General features: G+C 35.7%; 1 protein-coding gene across 1 annotated transcript in view; it reads right to left on the bottom strand.

Annotated features, from left to right (window-relative positions):
• The window catches only part of LRRC40 (leucine rich repeat containing 40), a 47,105-nt gene extending 35,789 nt beyond the window's left edge, over positions 1–11,316 (bottom strand). The window contains exon 1 of the mRNA XM_030326291.1: positions 11,126–11,316. Within this exon, the coding sequence (XP_030182151.1) occupies positions 11,126–11,276 (151 nt within the window). The 5' untranslated portion in view covers positions 11,277–11,316. The remainder of the gene's footprint in view (positions 1–11,125) is intronic.
• Between the last annotated feature and the right edge of the window lie 2,277 nt (positions 11,317–13,593).

Here is a 13,593-nt window from a genome sequence, read left to right on the forward strand (position 1 = left end):
ACTAAAGTTGATTTTATTCAAAAACAGAATATGATATGTATTTTACATATTAAATATTTTATCTTCATTCAACTATATTTACTATATACATACTCTGCACAGCACATTGCAGTCGACATATAATGCAAATAAAGAAAGGACTCTACCATTGCACTAATAGAATAGGGAGAAGGCATGGAAATCAACATTTATAAGGTGATGTCATAATTTTATAACATTAGTATATACTGTCTGAGAAAACACTGATGTTAATAATAGCTAATGATAATAGCTAACACTTACAAATACCAGGCAATTTTCTAATATACTATTTAAACCTCGTAACAACTCTGCGAGATAGGTGTTGTTACTATTCTCGTTTTATAGACAAGAAAAATGGGCACAGAGAGAATGTATAATTTACCCAGGGCTACACAGCCAGTAAGTAGCAGAAATGGGATTCAAACACCTATAAAGTTATACTACTGTCTTGACTCTCGGTGGATATTTGGAAAGCATAACTGACTCTGGTAGCTGCTCTCTATTTTACCTAACATACAATTTTATTTCTTACCCCATCACACAACATTGTGTGAATCCCATTGGAACAAATATCGCAACTCCTGTAACACAGCAAATAAGACTGTAAGTTGAACATGGAGAGTTGAGGTTCACCACTATAAAAACTGAAACCTCAGGAAGGTACTAACTTGCTATAGCGTTGTTGCAAAACTATTTTAAAGAGTCCTTCATTCCATCATATAAGTAGGACTACATATCAGTCTGATTTAGAACTTTAAGCGTTATTAATCAAGGCAACAATCAGTTATACCCTGCAGTCATTGACTACGATTACAGAATGATACTAAATGAAAAAGTGCAAAGTTTCAAGTTCAGGATACTGAAGTACAATTCAGGCTTACTAGTCTGATACATTGGATTTATGGAAGCAAAGCAAATCTCCTTAAATCTATGAGACTTACACACACTCAAAAAAAAGGTTTCTATGAAAAAGGTACAGCTGACATTATACATAAAGGTGAAAGACTAAGGGCTTTCTCTTAGTGTTTTCTTGATGCACATTCTCACTACTTTAGAATTTTACTATGGATCCTGACCAATGCAATAAAACAAAAGAAATAAAAGATGTTCAGGTTAGAAAGGAAAAAGTAAAACTGTCTCTTTAAGAGACAACATGATCATCTATACAGAAAATCCTAAGGAATCTATAAAAAAAAATTATATGTAATTTTAGAAAGTGCACATATAATTTTAGAAAAATTATATGTAGTTTAGAAAGTGCACAGAATTCAGGATTAATATACAAAACTCAACTGTGTTTCCATGTATTAGCAATTGATAAATGAAAATATTCTTTATATGTTTAAAGATTTATAAGACACACAATCTAAAACCATGAAATATTCAGGGTTCAGCTTAACAAATATATGCAAGTCCTGTGGTATGTAAATATAAAATATGAAAACTTAGAGAAGATCTAAGTAAGTAGAGAAATATACCACATTACAAACTAATTATTAAGATGTCACCTCTCCCTAAGGTGGCTTACAGCTTCAGCATAATCCTAACCAAAATCTCAGAAGGCATTTCTATAGAAATTAACAAACTGATTCTAAAATGTATTATCAAAATGCAAAAGAACTGAAATAAGTTAAATAATTTTTTGAAACAGAATAAAGTTCTAGAACTTAACAGTACTTGATTACAAGTCTTACCATAAAGCCTGTCAAGACACTGTGGTATTAGCATAAGGATATATTAATCAATAGAAAAGAAAAGTGAAGGAAAATTCTACACAATAATATATTATCCATTGATTTTCAATAAAGGTGCCAATTTAATGAGAAAGAAACAGTCTTTTCAACAAATCACACTGGAACTGTAAATTCATATGGATGAAAAAGGAACTTCAACATTTACCTTATGACATACTCTGAAATTAACTCAAAATAGATCATAGACTTAAATATTATAGTTAAAACTATAAAAATTCTAAAAGAAAGCAGAGGAAAAATCTTCACAGCCTTTGGATGTAGAAAATTTCTTAGTTCAGAAAAAGTACAAAACCCAAAAGAAAAAAAAATGATAAACTGGACTTCATCAAAATTAAAACCTTATGTTCTTCTAAAGAAATTATTAATCCTCAGACTAAGAAGATATAATAGATTATCAATAGAGATAGATATCTGAGAAGTACTCGTATCCCCAAAATAGAAAAGGTCTCATAACTTAAGACAAATAGTTCAATTTAAAAATAGACAAAAAAAGGGGCGCCTGGGTGGCGCAGTCGGTTAAGCGTCCGACTTCAGCCAGGTCACGATCTCGCGGTCCGGGAGTTCGAGCCCCGCGTCAGGCTCTGGGCTGATGGCTCAGAGCCTGGAGCCTGTTTCCGATTCTGTGTCTCCCTCTCTCTCTGCCCCTCCCCCGTTCATGCTCTGTCTCTCTCTGTCCAAAAAATAAATAAACGTTGAAAAAAAAATTTTTTTAAAAATAGACAAAAAATATGAACACTTGGCAGATATATAAATGGTTAATGAGCAGTTGAAAAGATGCTCAACAACATGAGGCATTAAGGAAATGTAAATAAAACCATAAGGATGTACTACAACACGATCCCAAGAATGGCTAATGTTAAAAAGGCTGACAATAGAAAATGTTGGTAATGACGTGCAGCAACTGATTCACTCATGTTACTAGAAGCAAACAGCTTGGTAAATTCTTAAACAGTTAAATGTACATTTATTTATCACTATATGTCCACAAATTCTACTCTTAGGTATGTAACTCAATAGAACGATAATGTATGTCTACACAAAGACTGTATTTGAAAGATCATGGCAGTTTTATTCATAATAGTCAAAAACTACAACAATTTGAGGTGCCTGGGTGGTTCAGTCGGTTAAGCATCCGACTCTTGATTTCGGGTCAGGTCATGATCTCGTGGTTAGTGAGTTTGAGTCCTGCATCAGGCTCTGCACCTTAGTGCTTGGGATTCTCTCTCTCTCACTCTCTCTCTGCCCCTCCCCTGCTTGCTCTCTCTCTCTCTCTCTCTCTCTCAAGATAAATAAATAAACTTAAAAAAAAACAACTAGAAGCAACTCAAATGTATATCAACAAGTGATTGGATAAACAAATTGAGGTATATACATACAATAGACTTACTCAACAATAAAAAAAAAAAAAAAACTACTGATATAAACAACATGGATGAACCTCAGAAAACATACTAAGCAAGGGAAGGCTAAAGCAAAAGAAATCAAAATTGCAAATGTGTAATTCCATGTAAATAAAATTCTAGAAGAGACTAATCTATATTGACAAAAAGCAGATCATTGGTTGTGTAGAACTAGTAGTAGGGATTGACTGCCAGAAAAGGGGCTTAAAAGGTAATTTCTGAATATTGAAAATGTTCTACATTTTGATTGTGGTAGTGATTACACAAATGTGTGTGTGTGTGTATGTCAAAACCTACTGAATGATACACTTAAAATGGATGCATATAGGGCACCTGGGTGGCTAAGTCAGTTGGGCATCTGACTTTGGCTCAGGTCATGATCTTGCGGTTCGTGGGTTCGAGCCCCGTATCAGGCTCTGTGCTGACACCTCAGAGCCTGGAGCCTGCTTCAGATTCTGTGTCTCCCTCTCTCTCTCTCTGCCCCTCCCCCACTTATTCTCTCTCTCTCTCTCTCTCTCTCTCTCTCTCTCTCTCAAAAATAAACATTAAAAAAATTAATTAAAAAAAGATGCATACATTGTTTGTAAATTATACTCCAATAAGGTTAATGCAAAATAAAAATACAGATGATGTACTATATCAGGATAATCTTATTAACATATACACATTTATTCATTTATGTATCTATGTATCAACAAGTGAATGAATAAACAAATTGAGGTATATACATGTATAAATACACATACATATATACACACTGGTATACTACACACACACACACATATATATTTCTCTCAAGATAATAATTGCGTTGAAGAGCACTACCCAATACAACTTTTTCAATGATGAAAATTTCCTATATGCTGCACTATATGATGGCCACTAGCTGCATACAGTTATTGAACGCTTATTAAAATGTGGCTAAAGTGACTGTAGAACATGATTTTTAATTTTATTTAATTTTGGTTAATTAAAATTTAAATAGCCATAGGTGACTAAGGCTTCAACACTGGACAGAATGGCCCTTAACAAAGACTGAGAAAAGATTTCTTTACATGTTTTTTGGCATATTACTCTTTCTTCCACTTACAATAGTTAATTATAGAAATGGGGAGGGGCACCTGGGTAGCTCAGTCAGTTGAGCGTCCGACTTCAGCTCAGGTCATGATCTCACAGCTTGTGAGTTCGAGCCCCGCATCAGGCTCTGTGCTGACAGCTCGGAGCCTGGAGCCTGCTTCAGATTCTGTGCCTCCCTCTCTCTCTGCCCCAACCCACTCGCATTCTGTGTCTGTCTCTCTCAAAAATAAATAAACATTAAAAAAAAAAAAAAAGAAAAAGGGGGAATACAGATGGGCTGATGGTAGAGAACTGTATAATATGGGGAAGATACTTAGAAGTGAGTAAGGGAAGAAACAGAGAAGAAATTAAAAAAAATGATTAAAATGGTGTTTACATGGAGAGATAAAAGAATGTGTAGCCAGCAAACCATAGGAGCAACAGATCATATGAGACTTAAAGGTCTTTTTTGACCGTTTTAAACAGTTTCATAGACATAAAGATTACCCACCATATACGATGTTTCCTTAAGTAGAAAACCATAATCATTCCCATTAAGGTCTATATCCTAGTCTATGTAGATTCCATCTTCTAAAAAGCTGTAAATATATTAAACTATGATACACAATAGGACATAATGGGTGTATCTCTGACCAAAGAGTCAGGGAACTAAGATTCGGTGCAACTAATCCAACTGATTGTCAATTAATATCTCATCTAATATCTCTGGTTACCAATTTCTTTGTTGATTAAATGAGAGGGCCCCATCATAATTTAAATGCTAGGATCCAACAACAGTAGTACAAAAAGGCTTTTGCTAGGTGCAGAATAATATTTTAATAACAGCTTATCCTACAAATGCCATTCAGTAAACTGTCTACCCCATTATGAGCATTTTTAAAAAATTATGAGAATCGAATATAAACCAGTAAGTCCAACACTATGTAAAAGATTAGGAAAAGCTCCATTGATAAACATTCCAAATTTCTCCACAGTTTATTCATGACAACCAATGGGCTCATTACACTAAAGAAAGAATCCCATATCGACAATCCACAATACTATGTCACTTTCAGACTATCTTTAAAGCTTAACAAGAAAAAAATTCACGCATACACACACACACACACCCCAGAATAAAATTATAGTTACATAGAAGGTATTAACTCAGTTGCAGCTTGAGATTGACACAAAGAGATGTATCTTTGTGCTTTAGAGCACCTGAGTCATTGTTACGTTAGAATACATGAAGAGAATGGTACTCTTGAAGTCCAGCAGGATACTATAAGAAAAAATGAAACAATGTTTCACATATAAAAAAGAAAACATTTTTACCAATCACTTTAAGAGAAAAATATGCTTGAATTTATTACTTTCACTTGAGAGTACATTCAGCTTTATAATGAACATAAGCCTCACTGAAACTGTAATTCCATTCTTCCCAATACTTTTTTTTTCCTGTGACAATATATGACAGATGGCATTCACTTAACTCTTACTCAAGAAAACATTACAATGCAAGTTAATGAACATGACATTAATATAGAGATAAATTTAAGTTTGCACTCATTTATTAAGCAAATTTTGGCACTGACAATAACTTGAAATACACATCAAGAGTTTGAGACACTAAAGTTTAGAATTATTCTAACAGATCAAGAAATAGGAATGGAACTTTTAATTAATTATCTAATTCCTTGTTCCAGACTTCCCTGGATTTCAGTATGCTAAAAATTAAATGTTTACCTCAAGATTCTGCCATCATATACAGATTAAAACACTTTCTTTTTGCTTTTATTTCTAAGAAATGTTCAAGAATTAGCTTGTTTTAATGATCTACTCATCTGGAAATATAGTTTCTTTCTGGAATTATTTGTTGTTAAAATCTGATACTTTGGTTAATTCTTATTAGCTGTTTAGAATATTATAGTAAATTCCATGAAGACAACCAGTAGTCAAAATACAGAGTCAAGGTAAATAATAAAGCAGAACATGGTTAATACAGATGTAAGGGTGTTTATTTAAAACTTGGGAAGTATACGGTTTATGTTACACTTTTTATAGTGTCATAACAAACTCTACATACTGAATAAGACAAAATCTCACTACCTCAAAATAGATGACATGACATCTGGAGGCCTAGAAGCCCTAGACCTATTTACTTAATTCCACAAATGGAAACTAACCAAACTGCTCTTTGAAAGGTAAGGCAGGATAGCCTTATACCTTTATTTCCCTTTCAAATAATATGGTTTTTGAATAAACATAATTGGTTTGTTTAATAAATTATCCACCTACCAATTTTCTTGTCAGTTCAACAATGTGGTTTCTTTAAAATTTACAGCATTCTTTTGTTCCAAACTCTGGCCCCTTTTTCTTTCATTGAGTTTTTGATGAATCACCCAAAAACATGTTCTATACTATTGTTCTACCAATGGCAGGCAACCACAAGGCAACAATCAATACCTCCTTTTCAACTCCATCTTTATTTTATCTGGTCCAATGAAAAAGCTGCAATATCTATACTAAACCAAACAATGATATATTTTTGTGTACTTGCTCAGAAAAAAGAGCAGTCATTTAAAATTTCCAGAATATTTCTAATGTTCTCTTTGAAGTTGGTTATTAACAGTTATTTTGTTCAGGCATAACTTTGTGAGTAACTTATAAAACTGACACTCATGAATGGTAATTTTAAAACTACCAATAACATTCAGATGTTTAAGAATATTATTGTAGTCATAAAATGAAATATTATGGTCATTAAAAATAATCAGATTATGTAAGTAACACCAAAAAATGTACAAACAAAATTCAGAAAAGAGGACTCAGTACAATTAATTTGTTAAAAATAAAAAATAAAAGGTAAATTATACATCACATTCACACAGAAAACTATAGAAGAAAAACCTTCAAAATATCAACAGTGATTAACCCTGAATGGTTATTTTCACTTTTTATGCTTTCTATAGATAGTAGTTTTTCTGTCATAGATACAATGCTTTATAAAGAAGAAAATAATAAATGGGTATTTCCATAAAAGAACTACAGCCTATAAAAAGAAAGGGTACTAAAAATCCCCAAGAATACTCAGATTTCAGTTACACAGAAAAATTAATCTGTACTGGGTATCAGATAACACCCTATCAGGGAAATAAAGTGTCCCATTGTTCTTAGAGCTTCTGCTAAGAAGAATCAATTCAAGGAGGCCACCATCTAAGAGAAAGAATAAACAGACTGTTAACTGTTTGGGGTTATATACCTCAAAATTAAAGGCTAGGTTCTATTTTTCAAATGTAGAAATTATGGACATGACAGTACATTACAAATGTACCTATGCATTACTGCATAAATAAGAAGGGAAGAAAGACCTGGAATACAACACAAAAAAAATGTTATTTAACAAGTGCAATTTTTAATAAACAAATTTGAATAAAACATACCAAAATGCTTATGTGACTATAAATTATCTGAAGTGTCAATTTGCTTCTTCAGCACAATATCTGGAGAAAACATACATAACAGGTATATAACAAATGCAATGTAAATAAGTATCTGTCTGTAGCATTCAAACACTTTCATATGCTCATATCTGTCATATAAATATCTCATGATATCTCATATATATTGATAACAATCTGAAAGAAGCTAAGTGTGATAATCGTTTTGAACATAATACATAATTTTAGGTAATAACATTTGGAGATAATTTAATGAGAAGAGATAATATAAATTTGGAGATAATATAAATAATGAGAAGACTTTTTAAAAAAGGAGTATGTTTTTGAAAAGTATAACAATGTGTAGGCCAGTAAAAGGGACAAGTTAGTAAAAGTTTATCAGAAAAGAGTAGTAATCATTTTTCTGCAATTACTTGGTCAAAAAAAACCAATACTTATATTGATTTTATCTACTCTTCATATAATATTGACTTTAAAAAATCCTGACTAACAGGCCACTGGCCTTCTTCTATATATCACTTATTCATTGAATCCTGAGTTACTGAACAGAGACATGTTGCATGAAAAGACAAAGGACAACCATGCTCAACAATAAGAAAACAACCCAATTAAAAAATGAACAGGGGTGCCTGGGTGGCTCTGTCAGTTAAAGGTCCGACTCGTGGTTTCAGCTCAGGTCATGATCTCACGGCTCATGAGTTCGAGCCCCGCATCGAGCTCTGTGCCGATGGTGTGGAGCCTGCTTGGGATTCTCTCTCCCTCCCTCTGCCCTCCCCCACTCACTCTGTCTCTGCCTCTCTCAAAATAAATAAACTTAAAAAAAAATGAACAAAAGATCTGAACAGGCATCTCACCAAAGAAGATAGACAGACGGCAACCAAGCTTATGAAAAGATATCGCACATCATATCTAAAACATTGAGATAGGACTACACACTCATTGGAATGGCTAAACTCCAAAAACCTGATAATACCCAAAGTGGCAAGGATATGAAGCAACAGGAACTTTCATTCATTGCTGGAAGGAATGCAAAATGGTACATGAATTCTGGAAGACAGTCTGGCAATTTCCTACAAAGCTAAGCACAGTCTTATTATGTGATCTAGAAATGGCGCTCCTAGGTTAACACCCAATTAGTTGAAAATTTAGGTCCACACAAAAACCTGAACACAAATTACAGCTTCATTCAAAACTGCCAATAACTGGAAGCAACAAAGTTGTCCTTCAAAAAGTAAATGGATAAAATGGTACATACATCTATACTATAGAATATTATTTAGAAATAAAAACAAATGAGTTATCAAGGCACAAAAAGACATGGAGGAACCTTAAAAGCATATTGCTTAGTGAAAAAAGCCAATCTGAAAAAGCTACCTATGACTTCAATTATATGACATTTTGGGAAAGGCAAAACTACAGGAACAGGAAGACTGGTGACTGCCAGGCCTCAGGGGAAGCAGATAAGGAATGAATAAGTAGAGCTCGGAGGATTTTTAGGGCAGTAAAACTGTTCATTATGATACCGTAATGGTGGATACATGACATTAGGCATTTGTCAAAGATAAATCCTTTTAAAAGGATATCTTGATGATGACACTGATTTAGAGGGTGAGATTTAAAGAAATCCAGGAAAGCACTTAGAAAGTTATTACAATGTTAATAGTAATAACAGTAATACTCATTTTTACTGTGTACTTTTTAGTACCAGATACTTTGTGTGTATTATCTCATTTAAACCTTAGTAGGTCCTATTATCACAAACACATTATAAATGAGAAAATAAGGCACAGTAAGATTAAGCATCTCAAAGTTACATGAGCAAAGATATGGAGATAAAGAGCATGGCCCCATAAGGGACTTTACATAGTTCAGAATTACAGTGGTTTGGGTGGCAAAGATTGAATGGCAAGAGAAGTTGAAGGCTACAGTTAAACACCTTCTACATTATGGTAACAAGGATTTCTTTTTTTTTTTTCAACGTTTTTTTATTTATTTTTGGGACAGAGAGAGACAGAGCATGAACGGGGAGGGGCAGAGAGAGAGGGAGACACAGAATCGGAAACAGGCTCCAGGCTCCGAGCCATCAGCCCAGAGCCCGACGCGGGGCTCGAACTCACGGAGCGCGAGATCGTGACCTGGCTGAAGTCGGACGCTTAACCGACTGCGCCACTCAGGCGCCCCAAGGATTTCTTTTTGATAATAAACTACAAATACCATGTGCTTCTCCCATTTATATTTTTCTCCCCTATGAAATACTATACATCCACTTATTCAACATAATTTATGGAGTACCTAATATGTGCCAGTAATTTTGTTAGGTTCTGTTTATACAATGATAACCTAAACGGCCCTGATCATGTCATCATGGAGTTCAGAGCCAAAATTCATTTGCTCCCTTAAACTTACTAGACAAAATCATCTGGGTCCAATCAAAAAGTACATTCCAGTATACCACTTAGTATTTGCAAATATTCATTCATTTACTTATTCCTTCCACAAATATTTATTTAATAAGAATCTATCACGTACCAAGTACTATTTTGGGTTGTTAGTAATAACAACAACGAATAAAACAAAGCTCCCTGACTTCTTGAAAATAACATTCTATTGAGAAGGCAGGGAAGACTATAAACAAATACATAATAAATTCTGATAATGACAAATGTTATTAAAAAATCGAACAAGAAAACAGTGTTAGCAATGGTGTTTGTAGATAGAGTAGTTAGGAAGGGCCTCTGAGAGGTGTGACCTCTGAGCAGAGTCCTACAGGAAGCAAGTAACCCCTAGTCAGGTATCAAGGAAACTGTTCCAGGCTCTGAGAAAAGCAAATGTGTATGTATATCTGTAGTTTTAAAATATTTACGTTCCCACTGATAAAAAGCTTTTGCAGATAGAGCAGAGATTTTATGTCATATACCCTTTCATTCGTTCAGCAAGTGTTTGCTTCATCTGCTCTATACATGGCACAATAAAAAAGCAATCATTAGATGAAAAATGGAAGGTTTCAATCTCGGATCGCCTAAAATCTGAATAAAAGAGAAAAACACTATGGGAAGAATGCTATATTCTCTCTCCCCACTTCCCAGTCCCTCCTTTACACAACAGACAATAAAAAGAGCATTTGGCTATTATTCATGGTGTCCAAATCTGTGCTTGTTGATCTTTACTAGGTTTTTCAGGATGGTTCCAAATTCACTTTGTGTGACATCTATCTTGATCCTCAATTTAGGAAATATGCTCACTATTCCTTGAGAGAAAGTAGGAACCGAACCGTACTGACCGAACCAGTGTAACTGTGATGAGTGCCTGAATTAGAGCCTGGGAGTCCTAGCTAGGAGACTGTGGCAGTGGCCAAAAGCAGGCCAAGGAAAGGGTGCCAGACAGGGGCAAGTGCTTTCTAACAGCACAATCGGGTGGTACCTCTGGATCTTACCTTCACTAAGATTCCGACCCGACAGGTTTAACTGGCCGCTCTTCCTCGCTGCCTTTAAAAGCCCCTGGGGTACGGAGGCACCGCAGTCTCTCCTCTCAGCTCTGAAACCCACTCGGGGATCCCGCTCGGCCACTCCCTTCAGGCGCGACATGTTCAAACCCTCAAGTCCAGAGGCAGAGCCCCGCGCGTGACGCTTAAAGGTGGCGCCCGCGTGTCACCCCGCCCCTGTCGAGAGCGCGCGCTCCGCGCGCTGTGCTCGTGGCCTTGAGCTGGGCCTTAGCTCTCGCCGGCGCGGCCCCGATGTCGTCACCGCCAGCGCCTGGGCTGGAGGGTAGAGGAGCCCTTCCCGTTGCCGGTGCCGGCCTTGTGTCTTGGAATTACTTTGCTCAAGTAAGTGCGCTTAACGGACTGAAGAGGGACTTTGGGCTTTATTGTTTGTACTGTTACTGCGACTCCAACCTACTCTTCTGGGCTCCCGCCTTGGCCAGGGTGTCGGGGAAGGATAACCTTCTCTCCTCGCCTGGCCTGAACGTGGGCCTTGACCAAAACTTGAGACCTGGGCGCGGTCTGCAGCCTCTCTGGATCCTAGCCTGTGTTTGTCGTTTGTAGTGGTGGCGCCGGACATCCGTCTGGCGTAGAAGATAAAACAGATTTCTGTTCTTCGCGCATATACCGCGATTCCTAGAATTCGTGCAGCTTGCCTGTTGTTGTATTTAGTTTATAGCCCAGCATAGGAGGTAGCGTGAAATGGAAGGGCTGGCATCAGACAAGGAAAAAGAAAGATCAATGATAAATGTTCTCTCTACTGGACAGTTTACGGAGATAAGCGGAGGCGCAAACTTTAGTGTATTGAAAACAGCTTGGACTTTGAAGCGCAGGAGATGTGAGTTCGAATGGAGCTGCTTCTGTAGCTTACCAGCTGGGTAACTAACTGTAGGCAGTTTGACCGTTTTTAAAGTTTACTCCTTTTTCATTAATTTAGGGATAATTCCTCTCTCGTTCGTTTTTTTAAATAATTAAGTGAAGATAGAACTTTAAATATTGAGTGTTTGGTGAGGAAAGGGACTCCAGGATAGAAGATAAAAATTTTATTCAATAAGTCGGTTTTCCTGGATAGTTTTTCCCTGAAATGTACACCTGTATTGATTGAGTCAACAAATAATAAGGAAGTCATCATCTTCAGTCCTGTGCTGGGTGCTAGACTTTTCTTTTGGCTGAAGTGATTTTGTTCTAAAAAGCATGCACATAACCGGGAAATCTCCAAACCCTCCATCAACTCGGCTGCGAACCAGGAGAATTTTGAAAAGTGCGATGACGGCCCACTGACAAATTCTGCAGCCAGAGTCCAGGTTCTTGCTACCTGTAAAATTCGGTTTTTAACCCCCTCTCGCTCTGTATTCTTCTTAGTTCTTTGGAGTCCTTTACACTGAAAGTGAGTAACAGCTAGGTACCAGTAGTTACACTACCAACGAAGGAGAGTGGGTATTAATGCAAGGATCGTAATGAGCCTCCTCCGCAGCCCAAGTTTATCTTGACAGTAATGATGATTGTCACCCTACTAAGTGCCAGTCACAGTGCTAATAATATCTCCTTTGCTCTTATTTAGCACAATAACTATTTTTGCAGGTGAAGAAATTGAGGCTAAAAGGGATTAAGAAACTTACTGGAGGTCACAAGTTTCTGTAAGTGGTATGGTCAAGAAGGTGAACCTAGTTCTCTCTCCAAAATCTTTCTTGTTTATCATTATGACTTGCCTAGTGGCTTTTATTTCATCATTTTCAACACCTTTATCCTAGAACCATTTTAAGGGACACTTCAGTTATGTTTTAAAGGAAGCTTTTTATATTAGAGAAAACACTTTTTCTCTTTCATAGGATTTAACAGCCTTTGGAGGGTGAATTACTCAAGTATAAAAGTTTACAGTAACCACCTCTCCCTACCATAGATTCTTTTTTTTCAATATTTTTTAAAAGAATGGGCAAGGTATAATATTTTCATTTATTGTGCTTCTATGTGAAGTTAAATATTTCATTATTGACATATAATTATAATAAACATTGCTGCACTTTGTATAAGAAGAGCATAATTCTGCTTAGTGGCAAAGTAATTCTGAAAACTCCAAGTGACCATATACTTGTGGTAAACTTCAATAGATATAAACTGACAGAGGTAAACATTTTACTACTATGTATCTATAGTAAACTGTATATTGTACTGTGTACCAAGTGCAGATTAAGTAAGTGAGGGTGAAAATTATTACCTCACACAGAAAAGTTACATATTTTATCTCAAATTGGTAGAAACTGAAAGCTTATCAACTTGAATTGAGCTCCTTTATGAGAGAGTATAGTTTTATATACATACATATATGTATGTATGTGTTTATATTCATGGGACTTAGCAATTTATAGCAGTTGTATTACTTTTGGAAGAATGCATTACAAACAAAAAAGCCAATCCTTTTTCAA

This window comes from Lynx canadensis, chromosome C1 (assembly GCF_007474595.2).
Source record: "Lynx canadensis isolate LIC74 chromosome C1, mLynCan4.pri.v2, whole genome shotgun sequence".
NCBI lineage: Eukaryota > Metazoa > Chordata > Mammalia > Carnivora > Felidae > Lynx > Lynx canadensis.